This window comes from Melozone crissalis, unplaced genomic scaffold (genome assembly GCF_028551555.1).
Source record: "Melozone crissalis strain CALT ecotype California unplaced genomic scaffold, PUWL_Pcris_2 ptg000012l_1, whole genome shotgun sequence".
NCBI lineage: Eukaryota > Metazoa > Chordata > Aves > Passeriformes > Passerellidae > Melozone > Melozone crissalis.
In genome coordinates this window covers 15,600,600-15,628,219 of record NW_026535790.1, presented here as the reverse complement: position 1 = coordinate 15,628,219, position 27,620 = coordinate 15,600,600, and the positions used below count along the sequence as shown (strand labels likewise).

General features: G+C 58.6%; 2 protein-coding genes and 1 long non-coding RNA gene across 3 annotated transcripts in view; 1 reads left to right on the top strand and 2 right to left on the bottom strand.

Annotated features, from left to right (window-relative positions):
• LOC128934041 (uncharacterized) overlaps nucleotides 1-27,620 on the top strand; it is a 207,620-nt gene that overhangs the window by 175,783 nt on the left and 4,217 nt on the right. The window lies entirely within an intron of this gene.
• Nucleotides 502-13,375, bottom strand: SLC5A11 (solute carrier family 5 member 11). Its single transcript, XM_054271278.1, has 15 exons — nucleotides 13,296-13,375; nucleotides 12,428-12,499; nucleotides 11,431-11,535; nucleotides 11,195-11,254; nucleotides 10,723-10,827; nucleotides 8,709-8,814; nucleotides 7,625-7,705; nucleotides 6,966-7,171; nucleotides 6,039-6,174; nucleotides 5,599-5,706; nucleotides 5,191-5,341; nucleotides 4,608-4,776; nucleotides 4,318-4,533; nucleotides 2,878-3,019; nucleotides 502-1,472 (listed from the first exon to the last, which is right to left on the bottom strand). Exons 2-15 carry the CDS (start codon nucleotides 12,494-12,496, stop codon nucleotides 1,258-1,260), a joined length of 1,869 nt encoding a protein of 622 aa, XP_054127253.1. The 5' UTR covers nucleotides 12,497-12,499; nucleotides 13,296-13,375; the 3' UTR covers nucleotides 502-1,257.
• GRID2IP (Grid2 interacting protein) overlaps nucleotides 21,011-27,620 on the bottom strand; it is a 36,936-nt gene continuing 30,326 nt past the window's right edge. Inside the window, exons 17-24 of the mRNA XM_054271266.1 lie at nucleotides 27,266-27,343; nucleotides 26,302-26,498; nucleotides 25,344-25,499; nucleotides 24,767-24,853; nucleotides 24,212-24,341; nucleotides 22,300-22,418; nucleotides 21,649-21,813; nucleotides 21,011-21,220 (exon numbers count right to left, since the gene is read on the bottom strand). Of these exons, the coding sequence (XP_054127241.1) occupies nucleotides 21,149-21,220; nucleotides 21,649-21,813; nucleotides 22,300-22,418; nucleotides 24,212-24,341; nucleotides 24,767-24,853; nucleotides 25,344-25,499; nucleotides 26,302-26,498; nucleotides 27,266-27,343 (1,004 nt within the window). The 3' untranslated portion in view covers nucleotides 21,011-21,148. The remainder of the gene's footprint in view (nucleotides 21,221-21,648; nucleotides 21,814-22,299; nucleotides 22,419-24,211; nucleotides 24,342-24,766; nucleotides 24,854-25,343; nucleotides 25,500-26,301; nucleotides 26,499-27,265; nucleotides 27,344-27,620) is intronic.

The following is a 27,620-nucleotide window of genomic DNA, read 5'->3' as shown; positions in this document are numbered from 1 at the left end:
GCAGATTCCCCTCAAGCCATGAACCAAACCCTGGCCCAGTGCTGGTGGTGACTGCTGGTTCTCAGTCACCTGTGGAACTGTGGATGCATCCAGTGCCTTGAAGGACTGTCGTGCTGTAGGAGGAACTTCTGTCTCTTTAATCATTTCATTGCTACGTAGGAGCAGTACTTACCCTGATTTCATAGTTATTTGTATTAACCTGCTTTGTTCATGTGCAACTGGCAACTGTTTCACGAGGAAACCCTGGAAATGAGGTTTGTGCTTTTGTTGAAAACGGTTGAATTTTGAAAGAACTTTGAAACAGCTGTTTGGATTCAGAAGTTGAGTGAACATTTATAAAATTAAAGATTGTTTTTTGTCAACTTAAGGCATCTTTATTTTAGTTTTGTTGCTTCCACTGGGTCCTGAAGGTCACAGTGATCCCCTGCACTGTGTAGCTTGGTTGCTCAGCTTGGTTTTGCCTTAAGGACCTCAGTGGGAGCACTGTGAGACCCTCCTTTGTTACCACACCAGCCCTGTAACAAATCTTTAACTCTAAATTCAGTTTGGAGAGCCACAGACTCCAGTCCTGTGACTGATTTTGATGTTTATGCCCCAAAGTGTCAGTGCCTCTCTCCCCCAGGGTTTCCAGCAGCGTTTCACAGGTTTAGGTCCTTCAGGTGCCCCTGGCAGCAGCTGTGGGGCGGTTTCCATGCTGGTGCTGGTGCTGCCATTGGAGTGTCAGTGGTGGTACCTCAGCCAGAGCTCCCAGACAGGTCCATGAGCACTCACTGCACACAGGGAAGGAGCTGGACGGGCACAGCTGAGCCAGAGGCACAGCAGAGCACAGAGAACAGCCCTGGGCTCTGCTCTGGGCACTTGAGGTGTCACTGCTGTCCCCCAAGGCCAGAGGAGCTGGACCAGAGGGGGACCCAAGGGGTCGTGGCTGGTTATCAAGGCATAAACAGGAAGAGATTCCAGGGTTCCTGAATTCCAGGCAGTGCTCTAAGGCCAAAGAGCAAAATTAAATATTTAAAATAACCAAACCAACCTTCCTCAGCTGGTTGGTGCCAGGTGGGGTCTGGCAGTGCCAGTGCCAAGCGCTCTGCCCAGGCACAGCCAGGCCCCCATTAGAAATAAAGAAAATATTATGTCTTTAAAACGTCTTAAATAAAGAAATAAAGTCTAGAAAGCATTAAGAATTACATTAACCCTCCGCTAATCATTAATATTTACACCAGTTAGGATTAGATGGTGTGTGTGCCTGGCATCCCCTGGCTATGCAAAGTAGGCCCAGAGGAAGATCCCAGCACACACACAGAGCAGCAGGTTGATGTTCAGGATGTGCTTCACCAGGGGCTCCTCCTCCAGGGACACCGCGGGCAGGGGCTCAGCCCTGGGCAGGGGCTCAGCCCCCTCCTGCCTGCGCTCCATGCCACAGAGCCACAGCACGGTGCTCAGCAGCTTGGAGCTGCCCTTGGCCTCGGCTGCACCTGCAACAGGAGGTGAGAGATGAGCCAGCAGTGCCTGGTGCTGCTGGGCAGGGCTTGGGGCACAAACACACCTTGGTTTCACTGAGCACTCTGCACCCCTGCAGTCAGGGATGGAGATGAGGGATGAGCCAGCAGTGCCTGGTGCTGCTGGGCAGGGCTTGGGGCACAAACACACCCTGCTCTCACTGAGCACTGGCACCCCTGCAGCACCAGGTCTGTGCTCCCTGCAGCTCTGAGCTCAGGTTCTGCCCTTCCAGCAGCCATGGTAATGATAACGCAAACCTAAAACCCGAGCTGTAGGTGCTTGGTGCCCCCAGGTGAGTGCTGCTCTGGTCCATCCCTGCCACACCTGGAGCCTGCACTGCCCTTGCCTTGGGACACATCATTCATTAATGCTGGAAGGCAACGCTGGTGTCCAACAGTGTGAGGCTGCCCAGCTGCAGGGGAGCTGCACCATAACTCATTAACTCACTGCAGCCTGGCACAGATCAAAGGGACAGCAGCAAAGCTGACACACAAACAGGGCTGAGCCTGGCACAAACAGGGCGTGGGAATCCTGGCACAAACAGGGCATGGGAATCCTGGCTGCAATCAATGCACAGGCAGCTCTGCACATGGCTGTGCCCAATCCTGACAGGCACAAGCTTTAAAACATGCACAAGCTTTAAAACGTGCACATCCTCCCTCACTGCTCTGCCAGGAGCTCAGCCCGGGGCTCTGGGCTCTCCCTGCTGCTAGAGCTGATCACAGAACACCGCTGGAAAATAGAGAGGGAATTTCATCAACGTTACTGTCTCTTCCTCCATCCTCCCCTTTTCCAGCCAGTTGTGGCAGCAGGTGCCACAGCACCAGCCTGGGATAGTGGCCATGGCTCTGTATCCCACCCAGCTCCTTTGTAATGGCACTGAGAGCTGGAAATGAAACTGAACTCCTGCCTAGGTACAGTGTCAGGTAAAGCCTTTTTGGCCCTGGGCAAGAGGAGATGGAGGTCAGAGCTCACTGTGCCCTGCAGCTCCTCCTGAGGGGCAGCTCCCAGCTCTGCTCTGGGACAGGGACAGCACCCGGGCAGGGCTGGGGCTGGGCTGGGCATCTTTAGGTTGGATTTCAGAAAAAGGTTCTTCCCCCAGAGGGTGCTGGCACTGCCCAGGCTCCCCAGGGAATGGGCACAGCCCCACAGAGCTCCAGGAGGGTTTGTACACCACTCCAGGGATGCCCAGGGTAGGATTGTTTGGATCGTGCAGGGCCAGGGCTGGGCTGGGCGATCCTGGGGGTCCCTCCTGCTCAGCAGATTCTCTGTTCTTTAATTCTGTGATTCTTTCAGCACACCCTGCAGCTCCAGAGGAAGGAGATTCAAGGTTCCCTGTCCTGCAGGCTGTTAGGGATGCCCGGGGCTGTGCTCACTGACCTTTGCTGGGGTCGGGGCCGCTCTCAGGAGTGGGGCTCAGCTCCAGCTGCTCCTTGGTGGGGCCAGGCCCGGCTGCTGCTGCTGCTGCCGCCTCCTGCACGGCCGGGGCATCCCCGCGGGTGAACCAGGTCAGCCGGCTGATCTGTGGCATCAAGGGGGCATCAGGGGGCTGCTCAGCACTGCTGGGCATCAGGGGGGCTGAGGGAACACAGGCGGGCCCATAACCCAGGAAGGCACTGGGGGCTGAGGGAACACACAGGGGCCCATAACCCGGGAAAGGATTTAGAGCTGAAAGAAACACAAAAGGGGGCCCATAACCCAGGAAGGCACTGAGGGCTGAGGGAACACACACAGGGGCCCATAACCCAGGAAGGCACTGGGGGCTAAGGGAACACACACAGGGGCCCATAACACAGGAAGGCACTGAGGGCTAAGGGAACACACACAGGGGCCCATAACCCAGGAAGGCACTGGGGGCTGAGGCAACACACAGGGGGGCCCATAACCCAGGAAGGCACTGAGGGCTGAGGGAACACACACAGGGGCCCATAACCCAGGAAGGCACTGGGGGCTAAGGGAACACAGAGGGGGGCCCATAACCCAGGAAGGCACTGAGGGCTAAGGGAACACAGAGGGGGGCCCATAACCCAGGAAGGCACTGAGGGCTGAGGGAACACACAGGGGCCCATAACCCGGGAAGGCACTGAGGGCTGAGGGAACACACAGGGGCCCATAACCCAGGAAGGCACTGAGGGCTGAGGGAACACACACAGGGGCCCATAACCCAGGAAGGTACTGGGGGCTAAGGGAACACACACAGGGGCCCATAACCCAGGAAGGCACTGGGGGCTAAGGGAACACACAGGGGGGCCCATAACCCAGGAAGGCACTGGGGGCTGAGGGAACACAGAGGGGGGCCCATAACCCAGGAAGGCACTGGGGGCTAAGGGAACACAGAGGGGGGCCCATAACCCAGGAAGGCACTGGGGGCTGAGGGAACACACACAGGGGCCCATAACCCAGGAAGGCACTGAGGGCTGAGGGAACACACAGGGGGGCCCATAACCCAGGAAGGCACTGAGGGCTAAGGGAACACAGAGGGGGGCCCATAACCCAGGAAGGCACTGAGGGCTGAGGGAGCACACACAGGGGCCCATAACCCAGGAAGGCACTGAGGGCTAAGGGAGCACACACAGGGGCCCATAACCCAGGAAAGGATTTAGAGCTGAAAGAAACACAAAAGGGGGCCCATAACCCAGGAAGGCACTGAGGGCTGAGGGAACACACAGGGGCCCATAACCCGGGAAAGGATTTAGAGCTGAAAGAAACACAAAAGGGGGCCCATAACCCAGGAAGGCACTGAGGGCTGAGGGAACACACAGGGGCCCATAACCCGGGAAGGCACTGAGGGCTGAGGGAGCACACAGGACACACACCCACCTGTTCGGGGGCCGGGGGCTCGGTGGCCAGGCTGACCAGGAGCACGGTGAGGCTGGTGGTGGCCCCCAGCACCATGGAGAAGTAGAGGTAGTGCATGTGCCTGACCACGCCGGGCCGGGTGTCGGGCTGCCCGCACTGCGGCTCGGGGTAGATGAAATCCAGCACCAGGCGCACCCCACCCAGCAGCAGCCCCAGCAGCAGCCCCCAGAACGCGCCCTGGGGAGGCAAGGAGGGGATTGAGCTCTGGAACAGTCCCCAGCAGGGCTGCAGGGCCTGCACGGCCCCGGTACCTTCTCGTTGGCTCTCCTCCAGAAGCAGCCCAGGATGAAGACCACGGCCACGGGCGGCTGCAGGTAGGAGCTGATGGACTGGATGTAGATGAAGAGCTGCCCGCCCTGGCCAGCCTGCACCAGGGGGATCCACAGGATGGACACCACGGTCAGCAGCAGCACAAACACCCTGCGGGACACACAGGGCCCTGCCTGTGAGCTCAGGCCCTGCCACCACGAGATTGTCTGAAAAACCCTCTGGGCCCGGGATCTTCTCCTGGGATGCTGAGAGGCCTCCAATAATTATCTGAATGCTTGGGAGTGTGGGCTGGAGATCGTTTACCAACGGGTGCATCTTTGATTGGCTCCATGTGAATTGTTTTAATTAATGACCAACAACCATCAGCTCTGTCGGACTCTCAGTCAGTCACAATCTTTCATTATCATTCTTGTTAAGCCTGATGTATCCTTTCTCTTTCTTTAGTATAGCTTTAGTATACCATTCTTTAATAAAATATAATATATATAATAAAATAATAAATCATAGCCCATTCAGCTGTGCCTGGCACCAGGCTCTCACCCAGCCCATGCCATCTGTGCCCACCTGCCCACGACCATCAGCTCCCACTCGGAGCAGCGGGGCCGGAGGTGCTTCCAGAGGTCCATGGTGAAGATGGTGCTGGAGCTGTTGAAGATGGAGGTCAGGGAGGACATGAGGGCTGCAATCATCACCGACATCATCAGGCCCCTGAGCCCTGGAACGAGGAGAGGCAGAGCCACCCTGAGGAACCCTCAGAGGCTCCAGCGCAGGGCAGCCTCCAGGCCTTCTGTGGGTAGAACAGACTTTTAAATCTGGTTTAGCTCCAGTTTCAAATGGCAATGGTAGGTCCATCCCACACAAACCCCTCTAAATGACAGCCCCAGGCTCTTTGCCTCCCTGAGCTCCCCTCCCAGGTGCCCGTGGCTGCCAGGTGCCAACCCCACCATGCCACAACCATCCCCAGGCTCTTACCCACAGGCAGCAGCTCCAGCACCAGCTTGGGATAAGCAATGTCAGAACAGCCAGAGGGGTTGCCGCAGATTTTCTGGCAAATTTCTGGGTCTGCACAAGCCACCAGGTCTGGAAGAAGCAGTGGGCAGTGAGGGGCAGCAGTGCACAGTGTCTCTGAGCAGCTGCTCTCTGAATGCTGTAAAATGTTCTTTCTAAGGGAAATACCGAGAGCCTGGGGGCTCCCAGGCAGCGACCCTGGGCTGGCTCAGCTCAGCGAGGGCTGGGGCTGCTCTGGCACCATCCAGCTCCTGACCGGACATTTAGGAAGGACATTTCCTCACGTGTTGGGCATTTGGTGCATTGGAACCCCTCATCGGACTGAGAAAGGCTTCCCCAGCCCTGTGCAGCTGGCACAGCCTCAGGCAGGGGGAGATCGCTGAGATCCCTCCCTCAGCACTTACCTGGGAACAGAACCCGGCTGATCATGCCTGGCATTACCATCATAAAGAGGGGCAAGATCTTCAAGTAGGAGGTCATCAAGGAGCCTCCTTTGGCGTGGGAGAGGTTTTTGGCAGCCAGGGACCTCTGAACAATGACCTAGGAACGAAGGAATGGCTCTGGTTGGCCGCCAGCAGCAGGGGCTGCCTGGGATGGATCACCCCGGCTTTGATCTCCAGTGAACTCTGCAGGGCTCAGAGGGTGATCACAGGGCTTGGCCGTGCTCTGCAGCCCTAGCTCTGGATGCTGGCTCCTTCCAGAGACACAGGCACTGCTCTGTGCCCTTCCAGCCGAGCTGCAGGGCCTGACCTCACCTACCCATGCCCAGGGTTTCCATTTTCCTGCTCTGTGCCCTTCCAGCCGTGCTGCAGGGCCTGACCTCACCTACCCATGCCCAGGGTTTCCATTTTCCTGCTCTGGGCCCTTCCCTGGCCCAGGAGCAGGACAGGGCTGGAGTGGGCAGAGTTAAATGAGAGAGCAGGAAAGCACAGCTGGAGCAGCAAGGAGGGGTTTTGGGGCTCTGATGGAGGGATGGGAGCCAGACTTGGGACAGGTGAGAGGAGAAACTCACAGGTGGCTCACAAGGAACTAAGGATCAAGTTAAAAAGCAAACAAACAAACGACTTCTTTATAGACAGGGATTAACACACAAACACGTTCTTACCCCTTTTTCCATGGAGATGATTACTAATATTTAGCTGTGCACATCAACATTTCCTTCTTTAGGACTGATTTGATTAGATCTGATTTTGCTGATGGTAAAATAGGATTTTACTGATGAAAATCAGTATCAGGTGAAATCAGAAAATCATAAAATCACTCCAGGTGAGGTGGCAGCCCCCAGGTTTGCAATGGGACCCACCCAGGCCCAGGAGCAGGCAGGGACCCACCTGGTCTGTGCACCAGTACCACAGGGAGGGGATGGTCATTCCCACCAGGACCCCTGGCCAGGGCAGGTCCGAGCTGACGGGGTCCCTGAAGATGTGGAAAGCGTCTGCCCTGGGCAGCCCACAGCTGCTGTTCTCCTGCCGGATGCTGGGGATGGCACCAAAGTACTTGGCCTGCAAACCTTCCAGGCCACCGACTTCAATGAAACCTGGAACGGGCCGCGAGGAGCTCTTAGTGCATCCCCGCAGGTCAGGAGTCCGATTGCAGCCTCTGGGTCACTGCGGGGGATGCTCCAGGAGCATTCCTTGAAAACCAGCAGCTCTTGATTCTCCCTCTGGGCTGGGGAAGGGCAGGCACTCACAGGTGCTGCCCCTGCTATGGAATCACAGGATTCTGCCATGGTTTGGGGTGAGAGAGACCCTAAATCCCATCTCATCCCACCCCTGCCATGGCAGGGACACCTCCCACTGCCCCAGGTGCCCCCAGCCCCAGTGTCCAGCCTGGCCTTGGGCACTGCCAGGGATGCAGGGGCAGCCACAGCTGCTCTGGGCACCCTGTGCCAGGGCCTGCCCACCCTCCCAGGGAAGGATTTCTCCCCAATATTTAACTCAGTGAGGTTTCTGTCACAGTGCCAGTGACAAAGGCCCAGGGAAGCACTCACTGAAGACCATGAGGGACACGGCCCCGATGAGCATGATGAGGGTCTGCAGGGCATCCGTGTAGATCACAGCTGCCAGGCCACCTGCAGGGCACAGGGACACGCTGGTGAACTGGGTTTGCTCTGCCACACACACTGGGATTGTTCTGCACACACACTGAGTGAGCTGGGTTTGCTGTGTCACACAAACCCGGGTGAGCTGGGTTTGATACCGCACACACACTGGGTTTGTCCTGCACACACACTGGGTGAGCTGGGTTTGTCCTGCCCCAGCACCTCACACCCTGCACAGGCTCCTGAGCACAAACTGAGCCCCAAACCCTCAGCCTGGCTGGGGGCAGCTTTGGCCAGTGGCCCTTTGGAATTCCTCAGGATCTGACTCATCGTGAGTCACCATTGTGTCACTAGAAGCCAAGAGCAGGAGTAATTCTACGGGAAATCCGTGGAAAAGTTCTAAAACAAAGCCCAAGCTGAAAAAGAAGGAGGGGAAAAAAAGGGAATTGTGATTTTACATCACTGGGGGTGAGCAGTGGGAAAGGAATAACCTTTATTTGTCTGTGTGGCTGTTTTCCATTTGGCCACTCCTAAGCCCTGAAAGGGCATCCAAGCCCGGAGTCTTTGTGCATTACACGGCTCATTGTGCTGCAAATCCCTCTCACCTCCGGGGAAACAGGGGAAATGTACCCTGGGAATGCCCTGCACAGCTTCTCCTTGGGGCACAGCACACCTGCACCCACCTGGGGCAGCCTCTGAGGAGCGTTCACTCACCCTCACCTGGCAATTTTCTCTAAAAAGGTGAATTTTCTATTGCCTTCCCACCCCATGGCAAAACCAGGCTGGACATGGTGCATGGCATGAGCCGTGGAGTCCTGGGATGGCTGGGTGGGAAGGGACCCTAAATCCCATCCAGTGCCACCCCTGCCATGGCAGGGACACCTTCACTCTCCCAGGGACACCTCCCACTGTCCCTGGGCGCTCCCAGCCCCAGTGTCCAGCCTGGCCTGGGACACTTGAATGCCTCAGATGGATGGGCAGGACAGGACAGGGGAAGGGACAGGGTCAGGTGAGGAGTGTCCCCAGCACCCACCAGACACGGTGTACACAGCAGTGATGGCCAGCAGCCCAGCTACAGCGATGTACAGGTCCCAGTGCAGGGCCTGCTGGATGAACAGGGCCCCGGCGTACATGTCCACCTGCAGGGACAGCAGAGTGACAGTGACACACTGTGGGGACAGCAGAGTGACTGTCACACACTGCGGGGACAGCACCCCCAGCCCCTCCCAGTGCACATTCAGCCCCCCTTTCCTGGGACCAGCCTGGTTTGTTCATGGCCCCAGCCCCCCCAGCCCCAGCTCCCACTCCCACAGCAGCCTCAGAACCCCACAGCAGTATCACAGACATCTTTTATGGAAAATCCTTTCCTTAGGGTTTTTCCTCCTGAGAAGCTGAGAGGCCTCAGGAACAAAATGTAAACATTGATTATCTGCTGCTGTGGAATGCACCAGGTGCATCTGTGATTGGTCTCATGTCCTTGTTTGTAATTAATGGCCAATCACAGTCAGCTGGCTCAGACAGAGAGTCTGAGCCACAAACCTTTGTTATCATTCTTTCTTCCTTTTTTCTATTCTTAGCTAGCCTTCTGATGAAATAGTTTCTTCTATTCTTTTAGTATAGTTTTAATGTAATATGTATCATAAAATAATAAATCAGCCTTCTGAAACATGGAGTCAGATCCTGTCTCTTCCCTCACACTGGGACCCCTGTGAACACTCTCACAGAGCAGCCCCAGGACCCCTCCTCAGCCGTTTGTCACCCCTGCTGCTCCCAGCAGCGACAAACAGGGGATGGCAGGGCTGTCCCAAGAGGGGACGTGCCCAGCCCTGGGACAGAGTGGGGTGAGTTTCTCTCCTTCCCCAAGCCCAGGATGGGGGAGCTGGGCTGGGCAGGGCCTGGGGAATCTGCCCTGCAGACCCCCCCCCCCTCCCCAGCCCCCCAGAACTGTCCCTGCTGCTGCCATGGGGACAGGGGGATCACAATGTCCCCAGGGCTGGGCCAGCCCTGCCCAACCTGCTCTGCAGCACCTGACAATGGGATGGGAGAGCTCCAGGGCAGGCCCAGGGAGGGCAGGCAGGGGTAGGACACCCTGAGCACGGGAGCTGCACTCAGACATCCCAGCAGGTGGAAAGGGAGTCATTCAATTTGATCCAGAGGAGAATCTGGGCACCTTCCCCATCGGTGCCATCTGAACCCAGCGCTCACATCCATTCCACAAAACCCTGCAGTGCTTTGGGTGGGAAGGGACCCTAAATCCCATTCCATTCCCACCCTGCCATGGCAGGGACACCTCCCAGGCTGCTCCCAGCCCTGGCCTGGGGCACTGCCAGGGATCCAGGGCACCACAGCTTCTCTGCATCCCTCCCATGCAGAATTCCTGCCCAATTCCCCACCCAGCCCTGCCCTCTGGCCCTGGGCAGCCGTTCCCTGTGCCCTGCACTCCCAGGCTCTGTCAGAGGTTTTGGGAGGTTCAGAGGCAGGGTCAGACACCGTGTTCCCCCCCAGGACAGAAAATACCCCAGCAGGGATCTGTGTGCTCCACGGATCCGTGCCCTGGCTGGCAGTTAATGAACAGCCACCAGGCTGTTGTGCAAGGCTTCGTTCGGTTATTTATTCAAACAGGTGCAATAAAGGAATGAAGACTTCTCCTCCAAGCCTGTCCCAGCTCCTCCATCCTGCATGACAGCACCTGTGTCTGCACAGGCAATAAACGTGCAAAGGGGAGAAACTGGGGAGCTGCCAGGGGTGCAAAATCTAACAGCCACCACATCCTCCCTCACAGCCCCACCTGTCCATGGACTATTGCTCAGGGCACTGACACGAGCTGTCCCTCCTGCTGTCACAGCCATTCAGGTGCTGGTTGAGCCAAAAAGAGAAGCCACTCCTTAAAACAGAGCCTCTCTTCCTTGGGTGTTTTGATCACAAACCCTTCTCTGCTCACCCAGGCGCAGCCACTCCTTGCCTTTCTCAGCCTCACTGCCCAGCACACATTCCCAAAGTGAATTCAACCCAATCCATTTCCCTTTTTCTTTTCTTTTCCTACTTACAGATATTTTGGTGAAGATGTAGATGAACAGGTAGAGGATGGCCAGGAATATCTGAATTCTTTTGCCTCCAAAGCGTCTCTGCAGATACTCCGGCATGGTGGTAACCTGCAGAGGGACACAGAGTGAGGGAATGGGGGACAGTCCCTGGGGCACCCCCAGAGCTGCCAGGGGCTCCCCAGGGGGCTCTGGGGGTGTTTGCAGTGGGACAGGAGCAGGAGGGCCCTGGGGGCTGCCCTGGGCTGGGGTTTGGCTCTGCTGGGATGCTGCACAGGAATCCCCATCACCAGTGAGTGTCCATCCCTGTGGTCAGTGCATGGAGGGGTCTTTGCTCATTGCCAGGGGCTGGGGCAGCCTGAGCCCCCCCTGGCAGCAGCTCTGCCACCCCAGCTGGGCCAGGGGAGCAGTGCCAGGAGCAGTGGAGGGAGCCCATCCATCCATCCATCCATCCATCCATCCACCCATCCCCACGTACCCCCGAGGCGATGTAGATGGGCAGGAAGAGCCAGGCCAGCACCAGCACACAGAACATGCCCTGCCAGGGAGGGAAGGGAAGGGTCAGAGGGGTTCCAGGCTGGGCTGGGGCAGTGTCCCGCAGCTGGGGACTGCCAGCCCTGCGGCAGGAGCAGGCTGAGCCCGCAGGGAGGGCAGGGCAGGGCAGGGCAGGGCAGGGAGGGTGGAATGCCCTGTCCAGCCCCCGTGCCCACTCACGTTCCACTCGTAGGCTGTGGCTGCAATGCCCGAGGCAGCTCCCGAGCCCGCCAGGCCGATGAAGTGCCCGCTGCCCACGTTGCTGGCAAACAGGGATGCACCCACCTGGGCAAAGGGAGAAACCAGCTGTGGCCCTGGCACGGGGGGCACAGGGAGCTGTCCCCGCTCCTGGCTGCACAGGACACGGAATCCTCGGCAGCCTCTGCCACCTTCTTCTTGTCCCTACAGCTTCAGTGGCCTGGGCACCTCTCTGCAGCCCCCCTCACCGTTCACTGCCCACTTCTGCTCGGGACCATCCTGCTTGCAAAGCATCCAATTCTTGTGGGTGGGCAGAGAAGGTGGGGGGAACAGGGAGAAATGTCAGGTTCTGGCATCAGCACTGCTGAGGGACCAGGCTCGGCACAGAGCTGTGCCCATGCTGGGGAGCCCAGGGAATTGTGGAGATCTCCAGAGGCAGCCAGGTTTTGTGGGGCATTGGGCTTGGCCTCGCCCTGCAGTCTCAAATCCGGGGGGAAAAGTCAACTTGAAGCTGGCAAAGCACAGGAGTGACTTTTGGCTGGTTATTGCTGTTTGGAGGCATGGGCAGTGCCCCAGTGTCACAAACATCTTCTTAAGAAAATCCTTTTCTTGGGATTTTTTCTTCCTGAGAAGCTGAGAGGCCTCAGGAACAAAATGCAAACAATGGTTATCTGCTGCTGTGAAATGCAACAGGTGCATCTGGGATTGGTCTCATGTGGTTGTTTCTAATTAATGGCCAGTCACAGCCCAGCTGGTTCTCTCTGTCTGAGCCACAAACCTTTGTTATTCATTCTTTCCTATTCTTAGCCAGCCTTCTGATGAGAACTTTTTCTTCTATTCTTTTAGTATAGTTTTAATATAATATATATCATAAAATAACAAATCAAGCCTTCTGAAACATGGAGTCAGCATTCTCGTCTCTTCCCTCATCCGAAAGCCCCTGTGAGCACGGTCACACCCAGGGGCACAGGGTACTCACAGGCCACCAGACCATCTGTCCCCCGGCGAGGAAATAGCCCTTGACGGTGCTGCGCTGCGTCTTCCACATGGACTGCGGGCACACAGGGGGGCACGGGCTCAGGGCACTCCCAGGGCTGCCCAGCACAGCCCCCGAGTGCCCCCAGCTGCACAGAAAGCTTTCCTGAGGGACGCTTGCAATGCGTCAATGTGCAATGCCCAGCATTCCTCCTGGGTGCCCTGAGCCCCAGGCAGTTCTCCATCACCTCAGTGCCCTGATGGAATGTTCTGGGTAACCAAACTCCATCCCTCCAGGTCAGAAAGGAAGGAAAGCGGTTTGGGGCAAGAACTGCAGAGTTCTGGGTGTCAGGAGCGCTCAGGAGGAATGCTGGGCATTGCACGTGTGATTCCCCTTCCCCAGAGATGATCCATGCAGTGCTCTGAGCTGTGCACCACATCCAAAGGGGGCAGCTATTCCTCTCTGCCTCCTGACAGCCAGGCTGCCACAAAAGCCACGCCAAAGGATGTCCTTCTGCCTTAATTATATATAGACAATGTTAATAATCTAAGGAATCTGCTGTCAGGACCCGTGCGGACAAGCACAGGTGATTTATAGGGCAGCAGTTCCTTCCTGGATGAACAAAACATCATTGTCAGCAGTGGTTTGTGCTCAGACAGCCTCTTCCTCACCAGGGCTCTCAAACCTTGGCTAGCACAGGCCTGGGCACTCCCCAGGGACAGCGAGGGCACGTCCCAGGCTGGGGAGAGGACAGGGACCTGCAAACTGCCCCTGCAGCTGGTGAGTGCAGTGGGAAGCAGCTCAATCCAGCCAGAGCAGCCCCGTTTTCAGCACACAGGGCACCCAGGGAGCTCTGGAGGTGTCTGCTCACCCAGAGCCCCACAGCCAGCACGAAGAGGAAGTAGAGCACGAGCACAGCGATGTCCACGGGCTCCAGGGTCTGCTGGGGGAACACGTCCCACGAGGGGGTCACCGAGGCTGGGGGCACGCTGCTGGGCTCCATGGCTGCTGGGCACGGCCTGGCCTGCTGCACACACCTGTGGAGGGATGGGAGGGTGGCCAGGGAGAGCCCCGGGCAGGTGGGGCTGGTTTGAGGAGCTCAGGGTGCTGAGGTGCTGCTGCTGCCAGAGCTCTGGGGCAGGCTGCTGTCCCTGCATCTGCCCCATCCAGTGTCCCTTGCGGTGATGGGGAGATGCTGCCAGCTGGGCTGCTGGATCTCCTGTTGGTTTTCTGAGAAATGGGGGCATTAGAGAGAAGGTGAGAGCAGCTGGAGCAGGCAGAGGGAAGGAGCAGAGCTGGGGTTACAGCCAGGGTGGCAGCAGGGCAGGACTGGCCCCAGTGAGGAGCTGCTGCCACAATCGTGTCCCTCACAAGGCAGCAGAGAGTGGTGGCACATGAGCAGCCCCAGCAGTGCTGGAATTTTCCTCCTTTGCCACAGCAAGAGCTCAAGCCCTGTGCAGAGAACTTGGGTCTCCTCCTGAGCTGGAAATTGTCCCTTCTCCTTGTCAGGAGCAGAGACAGCAACCAAGGAATACAAAACCCATTTTCTTCTCCTGAACACCTGACTGAGGTGTGGCAGCACTGGGGGATCCCTGGAAGGGCTCCCTGGAGCCTCCCCTGGGGCTGCCCCTGGGAGGTTGGTCAGGTGTTTGGATTAATGCAGTTCCTCCCTGTTGCCTCCTTGCCTCAGCTCAGGCACACTTTGAGGGCAGGACAGGAGGTGGGAGGCAGCCAAGGCCACCTGGGCAGTCCCTGGCTCAGCAATGGCCACAGCTGGTGCCCAAGGAGCCCTGGGGGCTGCCCAGAGCAGCTTTGGGGTGTTCCTCTCACCCTGCCCAGAGCAGGTTTGGGGTGTTCCTTACCCTGCTGACCGAGGAGGGGTCCCCAGGAGGAGCAGTCACAGCCCCGCAGCCAGGCCAGCCCCAGTGTCACTGCACACCTGGGCCAGGTGTGTGCTGCTCCCTTCCTGCAGTCTGGCCGGCTCCTTTGGCCTCTCTGCTCTTGTCAGGGGACACTTATAGGCTGTCCCTGCCAGAGGGCAGCAGGAGGTGTGGCGAGGGCTCCGGGGCAGCCGGCACGGACGCTGGGATCACGAGCGGTCAGACGGGTTCTGCCTCTGAGCCCGGGGCAGCAAAGCCAGCCCGGGGCAGCCTCCTGTCCCTCGGCTCCCACAGCACCTGTGTCCAGGTGTGGGGCTGAGCTGGGCCTGCCCTCAGCTCACCTGTGCCCTGGGGACTCACCCAGAGCGTGACCGGCCATGCTCCTGCCCTGGTAGCACCAGGGGCTGCCCAGGGTGTGAGCCAGGAGAGAGCAGAGGGAGGAACTGGAGGATGCAGGAGATGGAGGATGGAGGAGAGCAAGGGCTGCCCTGTGTCCTGCAGCACCCCTGGGCTCATCCCTTTACCAAAGGTCAACAATAAATAAGGATTTCCCAGGTGCAGGAACCATCCCACAGCTGGGAGCTGCATCCCGGCCCTGCAGCCTCCAGCACCAGTTCCAGAGCCGGTAGGGAGCTGTGATCCAGTTAAGGACTGTGGTCCCAGCCCCAGGCTGGCCCTGGGGACACTCAGCAGAGCCTTTTCCATGCTTTGTGAGCCCCTGGATCCCCGTGGGTCCCATCCCTCCTGGCAGGGCTGCACCGATGGCCACAGCGCTGCTCCCTCATGTGTCTTGGCTGCCGCTGAGTTTTTACTGGCACGCCCAGCCCCTGACTAGGAAAGGACAAACAGCGTTTGGTATGGCAGCCTGGGAAGCGGCTCACCCTGCCCCACACCTCCAGCTCCCCTGGCTCCTTCCCGGGGAGCTGGGCCACAGAATCCCACAGAACCCCAGGATCGGGAATGTCCTGGGCTGGGAGGGACCCGCGGGGAGCCCCCGGCTCCGCCTGGGGTCACAGCGCGGCCGGGCCGGAGCTGCGGAGCCGCGCACAGCGAGGGGAGAGCGGGGCTGAGCCCGGGGCTGCGGCTGTCTGTCCTTCCGGAGGGGTCGGACAGGGGGACAGCTCTGTCTGTCCTTCCAGAGGGGTCGAGCAGGGGGACAGGGCTGCGGCTGTCCCTGCAGAAGGGTCGGACGGGGGGACAGCCGTGTCTATCTGTCCCTCCCAGCGGTGTGCACACAGGGCACAGCTGTGTCCGTCTGTCCCTCCCAGAGGTGTCAGACAGGGGGACAGCCCTGCAGCCCCTGCCGTGCCCGGGGCACAGTCAGGGAGGGCGGATGCCCTGCAGGGAGGGCAGATGGGCACGGGCAGGAGGGCAGATGCCCTGCAGGGAGGGATGGCAGGGGCACAGGCAGGGATGGCACGGGCCCTGCAGGGATGGCAGATGCCCCGCAGCCAGGGACGCTCCCGGGCAGCCGCAGGTGCCGCTCCGGCTCCTCCCGGACCCTCCCGCCCGGCCGCGCGTTCCCGGATCGCGGCTCGGCCGCGGCCCAGTGGAAATTTTGCCCGCGTTGTGCATTCCGCTCACGGCCCGCTGTCCCCCGGTGCCTGGCACCGGCGGCGGCGCTTTCCTCGCCAGAGATTGTGCGCGGGGACGGCCGCGGCATGGGAATGAAGCGCCGCTGTATCGGCCGCGGCGCGGCACACGTGGCTCCGGGCTCCGGTGCCGCCTCGGGGGGATTCTAAAGCATCCCCAGCTCCGAGCACCTCCTGCGGCCGGCACGGCCCGCGGCGGCCCGGCTGAGCTCCCCGAACCCCGCCGAGCGCCCGACTCGAGGTAGAACTGAAAGGGAACTTACTGCGCTCAGCCGGGTCTTATTCTGCTCCCCGCGCCGGGCACCAGCAGGGCTCTGCCAACTGACAGGCAGCTTAAATATTGCCAGAGAATCGGGGTTTGCCAGCGGAGCTGTTAACAGGGTCACAAGGGATGAGAAGGAATATTTATAGTCAAAGTTAAACTAATTGACCGAAGTTACTCTTTTGGTCTCCCGTGGCTCTGGTGAGAAGTGCATTATTTTCACTATCAGGGCTCCCGGGTCAAACTCCACGGAGTGCCATTCTCTTAAGCAATCTGTGCTCTATGCGAGGCACACAGAACAATAAAAAATCGGGGCTGATGTCCTCTGGAGCTGACAGCCCGTGGCACAGGGAGGAGCTGACAGCCTGTCCTGTGTCCGTGTTTGTGCCTGAGCCTCACAGGGCTCCGGCCGTGGGCTGGGGTTTGTAGCACTCTGCTGAGGCTGGAGGTTAATCCAGAGCCGAGTCCCTCTCTGGCAACAGGCTGGAGGTTTGTCCTCAGCATCATCTGCCTGAAATCCCTGACAAACCATCAGGGCCAAAACACACACAGAGTGATGCTGAGAGGGACCTCACAGCACAGTGACTGTGGCAGGAGCAGCTCATAAATCCCAGAATTGGAGTGCCCAGACCCCAGCAGCACTGCTGAGCAGCCCCTTGCTGGGCAGGTGACCCACGAGCCTGCAGGGTGGATGGAGAATGGGCACTGAGCCCTCACAAGCCCAATCCTTGTCCCAGCCTTGAAGTTACCAGCAGGGATTTCCCTGCAGGTGACCCACTGAGGGCATTGGAACCTGCCAGGGGCAGGGTTAGCTGGGATATTGGGGATAAACTCTTCCCTGTGAGGGTGGGGAGGCCCTGGCACAGGAGAAACTGTGGCTGCTCCATCCCTGGGAATGTGCAAGGCCAGGTTGGACAGGGCTTGGAGCAGCCTGGGACAGGGGAAGGTGTCCCTGCACTTGATGATTCCATATAATTCCATGGCTGTATTTTATCTCATTGTTTCCCAGTCACAGCTCTGATAAGCACAACTGTAGCTCTTTCAGTCTTGCAATTGGAGAGGCATTCATTTGATTTGCTATGATTTGGAAACCCTAAGTTTTCCTGAAGATGGATCCTCAAGGGCTGAAAACGCAGCACCGGGTGTCCTGTGCTGCCTCCCAGTCTGTGCCACCTTTCCCCCTGACTTACCACCCTGCCAGCCTGAAGCTGAGCTCCTTCTCTGTCCCTTGGCATCTTTCATGGCACCTGCAGAGCAATTACAGATCGTGGCCCCTCAAGCCACAGTCGAGGTACTTATAGGGAGGTTCCCAGGTGGTTCCACTTTGCCCGGCACAAATGTGCCCAGCTGTGACCCACCCTGGCTGTGCTCAAGCTGCTCATTTCCTCCCTGAGCTCTTTCCCCCTCTGTTTCTTGCATGAAAGAACGAAATCCCCAAATCCCCTGAGGTTTGGAATGGCAGCTGGGATTTCCAGGGACACAATTTCCCAGCATTTGTCAGGGGATGGAAGTGGCACCCGAGGAGCAGGAGCAGCCAGGGCTGTGATCCCTGTCCTGCCCTGCCCTGCCCTGGCTGCTGCCCGGGCTGGGGTTTCCTTCCCAGGGCCAGGCTTTCCTGTGAGGATGATCCCATGGCCAGGGCTGACCCAGGAACCCTGAGTGAGGCTCAAAGGAGCTGGATCTGGGCAGGAATGACCTCGTGGCTGCAGAAAAGTTACCAGAGCCAGGAGAGGGGGGAGTGCAGGGAATGGTGTGGGTGCTGTGTGGGACATGGGGATGGGGCCCTGGGACTCCATTCCTGCTGCTTTATGAGCTCAGCCTGGGACATCATTCCTGCCGCTTTATGGGCTCAGGAATGGGGCCCTGGGACACCATTCCTGTTGGTTTATGGGCTCAGGAATGGGGACGTGGGGAATGAGGGCTCTTGGACACCATTCCTGCTGCTTTATGGGCTCAGCCTGGGACGTGGGGAATGGGGCTGTGGGCATTTTTCCTGCTGGTTTATGGGTTCAGGAACAGGGCTCTGGGCATTGTTCCTGCTGGTTTATGGGGCTCTGGGCATTATTCCTGCTGCTCTATGGGCTCAGGAATGGGGCTGTGGGACACCATCCCTGCCGCTCCATGGGCTCAGCCCAGCACCGCAGCTGTGGCAGCGGCTCTGGGCCGGTCCCTGGGGGCAGGAGGAGTCAGTCGGAGCGCTTCAAGTGGAATCTCAGGGTGGCTCGGGTTGCTCGGGCCCCTCGGGTCAGCAGCTCCACCCTGCCCGCTCCCCGGAGCGCATCTCCGGTGCCGCGGTGTCGGTGAGTGCCCCAGGGCAGGAGGTGACGTGCCCGGCCGGGGACACTGAGGGTGGCTCTGCACGGAGCTGCTCCGGCCCCGGGCGGCTCCCAGGGCTGCTCTGAACCGGCTGAGGCTCAGCGCCTGATGGGGAGCTGCTCCTGTCCGTCTGCTCCCGGTGTCACGGGAGATAAACCCCCCTGGACATGAACTCGGCCTCAGCCAAGAATTCTTTTCCAGAGGGAAACAATTCACTGCCTCATACAGCTCGCTAAATGTTTTCTTCTGAAGGCTGCAGTTAGAAATCCGTGCTATTTTAAGAATTTGCTGCTCGTTTTGATCCCTCCAGCCTGGACGCTGTGGGGCTGGAAGGGCCTTCTCCCCACCAGCCCAGCCAGGTGAGAGCCTGCAGGTGTCAGAGCCAGGATCAACAGTGCAGAAGGTGCAGAATCCCTGACACCATCACCAGCAGCAATTCTGGACAGAAGACAGAGGTCTGTGCAGTCAGGAGGCAGAAGGCAGTAGCTTTATTTCAGGGATAGCACATAGGCATTGGGTAGAGACTGAACTGGGAATATACATCGTCCCCTTATCAAATCTTATCGCCAGAAGTTCTGGTTCTTTGAAAATATTCACATAAAAATACCAAAGGGATTGGAGTCCTAACTATTTCAGAAAGTTACAACATGTAGCAAAATCTATGTACAGCATCTTCTGTCGGGACAGTTTCAAAAGAACCTCTGGTGGTTTAAATATTGGACATGTTTTTTAGAAAAAAGGAAAAAAACTCAACGGAACGCAGTGTGCAACATCCAAAAGGGAAACAGGAGCAGAGGGAGCGTGGCCCTGTCCTGGACCTCTGGGAACACGAGGCTGTCCACTACCTGGCACTTAAAGCTGTATAAACGGAGAACACTTGTGAAAATATACCTCACTTTCTACAGCGGGGTTTAAAAAAATACCAAAACCCGGAGATCCGAGGGTCGTAAGGTCTCCCGGAAATAACGAAATAATGCACCGGTCGGTGATGGTGCCCCGGAGCGGCGGCGGCTGCGGGACACGGAGCCCTTGCTCCGGCCTCGGGCAGGCGGGACCTACACGGCGCTGGCTGCGGGGACACGGGGACAGGGGGACACGGGGACAGGGGGACACAGGGACACGGGTGGGTTTTGCACGGAGGGGATGCTCACAAAGCACGGAGAGAGCTCGGGAGCCCCCGCAGGCGCAAGCAGTGGCCGTGGAACGCTGTCCCTCCGTGCCGGGGGCACAACGGGGGGATCCAGGAGGGTCCGGGCAGCTGGGAGAGGGATGGGCACGGTGAGAGGTGGGTGTGCACGGTGAGAGATGGGTGTGCACACTGGGATGTTGGTGTGCACGGTGAGAGATGGGTGTGCACACTGGGATGTTAGTGTGCACGGTGAGAGATGGGTGTGCACACTGGGATGTTGGTGTGCACGGTGAGAGATGGGTGTGCACACTGGGATGTTGGTGTGCGCATCTGGAGGTGGGTGTGCACATCTGGAGGGGGGTGTGCACATCTGGAGGGGGGGTGTGCACATCTGGAAGGTGGCCATGGACACTCCTGGAGCTCCCTGGGATATCCCCCATGAAACCTGCTCCTGCAGCGAAGGGGCTCCCAGGATTGTGGAACCATTCATGTTGGGAGAGCCCTCCCAGGCCATCCAGTGCAGCTGCTCCCCCTGCTCGGCCAAAGCCACCCCTCACCCCAGCACTGTGCCCGGGTGCCACATGCACAGACAGACAGACTGACAGCTGTTGTATCAGCTTTTGCGCCCTGCTCCCCCCTGCCCCTGCCGTGCCCGGAGCAGCACCTGGCGCTGCAGAGCCCTCCTGCCCTGTTCAGGCTCCCGGGCATTCTGTGCTTTCCAAGAGCCATGGAACTGCTCAGGGCTGCCTGCTGGCGAGTTCCAACAACCTCGTGCTGACGGTGTTGCTCTCTTGGGAGGGTTTCAAGGCCTGTCAGCCTCTGGCACAGCTTTGTGCAGAGCCGAGGGCCAGGAAGGAGCCGTGAGCTGGAAGGATCAGACCCGATCCATCCTGGGGACCTCGGGGATGTGCCAGGAGGGTCCTGCAGGGTCCTGCTGCTCTCCACTGCCACTGGCTGCCAGGGGAGGGGGCTGGAGCTTCTGGGCCACCTCCGGCGCTCTCTGCTCTGCTGTTCCCCCCTGTGCTCAGCCCCGGGGCAGAGGCGCTTGGAGAGGGGCTGGACAGGGCTCAGCAGCATCCCCAGAGGAGCTGGGGGTGCCCTCCCTGCTGCTCATCCCCCTGCTCCCTTCCCTGCTGGGCTGTCCGGGGGCTCTGTGGCTCTCCCCCAGCCCAGGGCTGAGCCCCCAGGCTCAGGCAGTGCCCATGGAGGTGTGGGGAAGGTCTCCAGTCACAGGAGCAGTCACAGGAGTTTGGGGAACGTGGTTCAGTGGGATTTTACCAGATGGACACAAACCCCGGGCTCAGGGATCTATGGAGGTGGAGGGTGCTGAGGAAGCTCTGTGAGGACCAGCGCAGGGTTTGTCTTTGTGTCACCCTCTGTCACCCTGTGTCACCTGTGGTGCCTCCTCAGTGCCTGCCCCGGCCCCTCTGTCGGTGACCCTGCTGGCTGGGAGCAGGAGGCAGCAGCGTATTTACACCACGCTGGACAGGAGCAAATTGCACTTTGTTGGCAAGGAGCTGTTGCACCTCAGGTGGCTGCAGGCGGTCACCAGGCCAGGGGAGAGGTCATCCTGGGGCTGCGCTGGCTCTCGCCCACCTGCACGTCACTGAGAGCCCGCTGTGGGACACAAAGGGCACAGCTCAGGGGGGCAGGGTGGGCAGGCCCTGGCACGGGTGCCCAGAGCAGCTGTGGCTGCCCCTGCATCCCTGGCAGTGCCCCAGGCCAGGCTGGACAGGCCTGGGAGCAGCCTGGGATGGTGAGAGGTGTCCCTGCCATGGGAACATGGGGTGATCTTTAGGGTTCCTTCCACCCCAAACCATTCCAGCATGAACAATCACATCACTCTCCCCTGGGGCTTGGGCCCTCCCTCAGTGTCCCACCCTGGCCAGCTGATTTGTGTGTCAGAAAAACTGCATCTTATCAGCATCAGAAAAATCCCTCTAACTCGGGCGCAGCTGCTCACAAAAGCCCATCCCGGTCACACACAATAACACCTCAGTGACACCCACAGGACATCCCTGCTGCCTTGGAAAGCTTCAACTCACCTCAAACTTGCTCATGAATTCTGCAAAAATGCCAAAGAAGGCTTCGGAGGTTGTCATTTTTGAGTCCTCCCCGAAGAAGGACAGCACCTTGCTGAACTCCTCCATGGCCTTGTGCTGCAGGTCGTCCAGGGAGCGCATGGCGGGCTGGGCACTCTCCAGGAAGGACTGCAGGGCTTGGCTTAAGGGCAAAGAGCTGCTCCACGGCGCTGGCAGGGGTCCCAGCCCCTTATCAGATAGCTGAGTCCCATCCCCCCTTGTCAATCTCTTACCAGATAGCTGGGTCCCAACCCCTTATCAATCTCCTATCAGACAGCTGGGTCCCAGCCCTTATCAATCTCTTATCAGACAGCTGGGTCCCATCCCCCCTTATCAATCTCTTATCACATGGCAGCAGGCAGATGCTGACAGGCACACGTGGAGGCGCTGGCTGTCCCTGTCAGCACAGCTCCCAAGGACAGATGTCCCAGCACGTTCCTGGGGCTGTGCCACACGGGGACACCCCAAACCTGCTCTCCAGGCTGGCTGAGAGAGGGGACAGCTCCCAGCAGCGCCAGGCACAGCCCCAGGCAGGGCTGGGGTCCCTGGGGGCACCAGGCAGGGTTGGGGTCCCTGGGGGCACTCAGGGCCGGCTCCCCCCTCACAGAAGGATACGGTCATGACAATGGCAAACCTGTCCTCGGCGGTGGCGGGCATGCTGTGACACGCCTTCTGGATGTCACTGACCGTGCTGTGCAGGTCCTTCAGGTCGGCTGTCAGGGTCCTCTGGTTCACTGCAGGGGACAGCGGGGTCAGCAGGGCTGGGACACGCAGGGTGGGACACGCAGGGTGGGACACGCAGGGCTGGCTCTGCTCCCACAGGTGAGGTGAGGAGCATGGGCCAGGGGACAGTTGTCACCCTGATTTTTTAAGTTTTTCTAAGCCTGGTGATGTTGACATTCTTGTAAGGGACTTTCTCGCACGCTTTGTGTAAACAACTCATTGTTTTGCATTGTTTTGTGGAGGAGGAGTGTCGCAGACATCTTTTATGGAAAATCCTTTCCTTAGGATTTTTCCTCCTGAGAAGCTGGGAGGCCTCAGGAACAAAATGTAAACAATGGTTATCTGCTGCTGTGCAATGCAACAGGTGCATCTGTGATTGGTCTCATGTGGTTGTTTGTAATTAATGGTCAATCACAGCCAGCTTTGATAACCTTTGTTATCATTCCTTCCTATTCTATTCTTAGCCAACCTTCTGACAAAATCCTTTCTTCTATTCTTTTAGTATAGTTTTAATGTAATATATATCATAAAATAATAAATCAGCCTTCTGACACATGGAGTCAGATCCTCATCTCTTCCCTCATTCTCAGACCCCTGTGAACACGGTCACAGAGGAGGAATTTGATGGACTGTTGGTTTGTCCAGTGTCATTGGGGAGGTGGCACTGTCACCCTCCAACCCACTGTCACTCTAGGAAAACGATAAATGTTTGAGTCAGAAATTAAATGTTCCCTTTTTTCACCTTGAGAGCAGCAGTGTGCACTCGTGTTCTTTTGTGTCCTGTAGTGACAGTCAGTCTGTCTGTCCACACTGCTCTCTGCCCATGTCCTGCTGCCCAGGCTGGGTGGACAGACAGACAGACAGTCCTGCTGGGACCAGAAGGTCACCAGGAGCTCTTGGTGCTCACACCCAGAGCAGCCAGGAGAGCCCAGACATGGCAAGGAGCACGCAGGGCTGGTGGTGATGGACACCCAGGAGGGACACAGGACACCAGGACAGGGGGACACAGTGCCAGGAGTTTGGGCAGCTGGGAGCCTCCAGTGATGGAAGGGTTATTTGAGAGTTAGGCTAGATACAAATTCCAGCTGGGAAAGCTCCAGGTACAGACCTTCCCCCAGTGGAAATTCACAGCTCCAGGCTGGAGTTTGCTCCTTTATTTGTGCACTGTAGCACTAATTCCCAAGGGAATTGCTCACAAACAGCAGGGGATGCTGTGCAAGGGGAATCCAGCTCGTGCTTGGTAGGGATCCAATGCATCATTTAAAATCACAGATTGTGGAATCATTTAGGTTGGGGAAGCCCTCCAGGGTCATCCAGTCCAGCTGTTTCCCCAGCTCTGCCAAAGCCACCACTGACCCAAGCATTGTCCCCAAGTGCCACGTCCACAGGGCTGCTAAATCCCCTCAGGGATGGGGACCCCTGCCCTGGGCAGCTGTGCCAGGGCTGGGCAGCACTTTCGGGAAGGAATTTTCCCTAAAATCCCACCCTGAGCCGCCCTGGCCCAGCCTGAGGCCGTTCCCTGTGCTCCTGTCCCTGTTCCCTGGAGCAGAGCTTTGCCCAGGGGCAGCAGTGTGGGGTGGGTGGGTGACACCTCACTGTCACTGTCACTGTCACTGTCAGCTCAGCCCTTCCCAAGGCTCTCCTGCTGCTCAGGACCTTCCCTCACTTGCTCAGGACTTTTCCTCGTTTGCCCAGGCTCCATCCTGCCCCTGCCAGGCTGTGCAGCTCCCGGCTGAGCCCAGGCTCACACCCAGCCCAGGGGCAGTGCAGGGACACCCGGGCTTGCAGCTCCTCTCTCCTTTACCTTTGGCAGCGAGCGGCACCGTGGGAAGGTCCTTGGCAAAGCCCAGGAGCTCTGGGAAGTGTTGGCTGAGGGATTTGGCGAGAATGTGCAGGAAGGTGGATTTGCCATCCACAGTCTTGGTCGTGTTCAGCTGCAGCAAAGCAGAACAAGTGAGGATCCCACCGGAGGGCTCACACACACCGGGGTGGGCTGCTCCTCGTGCTGGGGCTAAGGGTTAAACTGCACATTTAAAGTTCACACACAGTTCATGTTCACAGCTTAGTGCTGGAGATGCCCCTCCTGCAGGGCAGGGCTGTCCCCTGTCCCCAGCCCTCAGGTGTCCCCCTGCAGCCCCTATGGGGTGAGCACCTCTCAACGCACACCTGGGCTCTGGCCAGCCCAAGGTGGGCAGGATTCCCACCAGAACCACAGCAGAGCCTCTCTGAAGTCCCCGCTGTGGGTCAATCCAGCCCCTGCACCCTCCCTGGCACCCAGGGTCCCTTTGAGAGCAGCATCATGGGCACAAGGAGCCCCCAGCTCGGTGTGCCCTGCCCTAGAGCGAGCTGCTCTCCTCACCTCGGTGAGGAAGTTGATTTTAAAGCCTGTGGTTTTGCTGGTCTTGGGCTGCCCGTTGTTCAGGTAGTTCCCCATGGCCAGCACGAACTGCAAAAGGAGAGCAGGGCATGAGGGGCTGGTCACTTCCTGGCCCTGGATCCTCCCAGCTCCCAGGACTCTGAATCTCTGTTCCCCACCCAGTAATGTGCAGACCAACACTGTCCCCATGGATTTAAGGAACTGATGGGGGGTCACTGGCCAGGAGCTACTGAGGAGTTTCATCACCCCTCTGCAAATGCCTCTGAGCACACACTGACCTCATTTGTCCCACCTGCTTCTTTTTTTAAAGCAGACCCAAATGAATTAACAGCAATTTGGGACAGCTCATCTGAGGAGGGTCATGGAGGACCTGCAGTGGGATTTGTTCTCTCTGTGCCAGGCTCAGCCCATCCCAGGACCCCAAAATGCCTCCTCAGGGGGAGGGCAGTGTGGGGGTGCACAGGGACCAGCTGGGATGCTGCCCAAACGTGGGACACAGCCATGGGGGCAATGCTGAGGACCAGTGGTGGCTGTCCCAAGGAGAAGGGACCGCTCTGACCTCCAGGATCTTTGCCAGCTTCTTGCTGCTCTTCAGCTCCAGGGAGGCCTTGCAGATGCACTCGTAGCTGGCCTTGATCTCCTCGGTCTTCTCCTGCAGGGTGGTCTTGAAGTGCAGGCTGCGCAGGCGGATCTTGTACTCGGGCACCGACAGCATCTGGGCAAAGAGGGCAGGGTCACCTTCTGCAGGGCAGTGCCACCATCTGCAGGGCAGGATCACCATCTGCAGGGTCACCTTCTGCAGGGCAGGGTCACCTTCTGCAGGGTCACCATGTGCAGTGCTACAGCCACCCCTGCACAGGACCTCTGCTGCCCTGGGCATGGAACAGGACCTACAGGTGGCACAGGGCAGGTGTGCTGCCACGGGATGGACACTTCCACACCAACACCCACGGGTGACTTTGTCAATGGAAAATAAATCAGAGCTGGGCAAAGCCACTGTCACCAGGGAGCCAACGTGGTGGTGGCTTTGCAGCTCTGAACCAGCCCCTGCGAGCTGCCAGACCCCTCAGGCACCAAATGAGCATTAACTGAGCACCACCCCAATGGTCCCAGTGCCATCAGCCCCAGGTGTGAGTGTGCTGCTGGCAGGGACAGGGCACACTCAGCATCACCCAGGTGTGAATGCCATGCTGGCAGGGACAGGCACACTCAGCATCACCCAGGTGTGAATGCCCTGCTGGCAGGACAGGGCACACTCAGCATCACCCAGGTGTGAATGCCATGCTGGCAGGGACAGGCACACTCAGCATCACCCAGGTGTGAATGCCCTGCTGGCAGGGACAGGCACACTCAGCATCACCCAGGTGTGAGTGTGCTGCTGGCAGGACAGGGCACACTCAGCATCACCCAGGTGTGAATGCCCTGCTGGCAGGGACAGGGCACACACAGCATCACCCAGGTGTGAATGCCCTGCTGGCAGGGACAGGCACACTCAGCCCCCTCCCAAAGCACGGCACCTGCAGCACGAACTGGTCGGGCTCGCTGAGCTTGCCGGGGCTCTCCTTGTAGCTCTGGAAGCGCTGCACCTCCTCCCCGTCCGGGGCGTAGAGCAGCAGCTGCTTGATGTGGGAGGGCTCCAGGCGATCCGTCTCCATCGTCATCAGGATCTGCCGCAGCTCCGCGTGCGACAGCTTCAGGTGCGCGATCAGGATGGCTGGGGAGGGAGGCACAGCCCTGTCACTGTCATTGTCACTGTCACTGTCGGGAGCAGGGGACACCACGGGTGTGGCAGGGCTGGGGACACCGTGCCCGGCAGGAATAGGGACAGAACAGAGGGACACACTGCCCAGCAGGACAGAGGGACACACTGCCCAGCAGGAAAGGGACAGGACAGGGACAGGAGCAGTACACCAACCTCCCCAGGGAGTGAGACCCCTGCAGGTGCCCAGTCACGCACAGCCCTGGCACAGGGAGGGTTTTCCCCTCCCTGGGACCCTGCAGGGGCTGCGTGGGGACCCAGGGGTGGCTCTGGTCCTGCAGCCCCCCAGGGCACAGCGTGCACCTCACCCACAGCCCAGCTGGGACCAGCCCTGGGACCAGCCCTGCTCCCACATCCCCAGAGCCGGGGGGATCCTGGGCAGGGTCCCACTGAGCCCTCCCACCCTCCTCCCCACCAGAAGCACATCCTGGAGAGGCAGCACCACCCCTACACTGCCCTGCTTCCCTGTAGGGGTCCCCAGGACCACCAGGCACATCCCATCCCCATCCTTGCCCAGAAAGTCCCCCCCTTACCCCCAAAGTTCCCTCCTTGCTCTGCCCAGGCTGAGCACGCTCTGGGGCAGCTCTGGGCTGCAGGAATAGTCCAGTCAGTCCATCCCAGCTGAGCTGTGCCCATGGGATTGGACTCGTGGCCCTTCCCCTTTACCTTTCCAGCTCTCTACATCCCACCTGTGGGCCCCTTTTGGGGGTACCTTCACTTACATGTGTTGTAGGCCTTTTTGTGGGACAAAATTTCAACCACGTCTTTCTTTTTAAAGTTTTCAGGCATGAGAGTTGGCTCTGGAAGAGAAACTGAAAGATTTAATCGTGGGTAAGGACAGGCTCAGGCGGCTCCAGTGGGAAGAACACTGTCCTGCAAACATGAAACCACGAATGAGAGAGAGGATGCTTTGCACACAGCAATGGCTCCAGGAATCCTTGAATTCTGCAATTCAAAGATCTCCCCAATGGAGGGCTCAGCTGGAGCTGAAAAAGGCAAAAGGAGAGGTGAAACACACAGAAAATCCCAGACTGCTCAGAAACATCCTACAAAGAGCGTGCCCTGAGATGAGCCCCA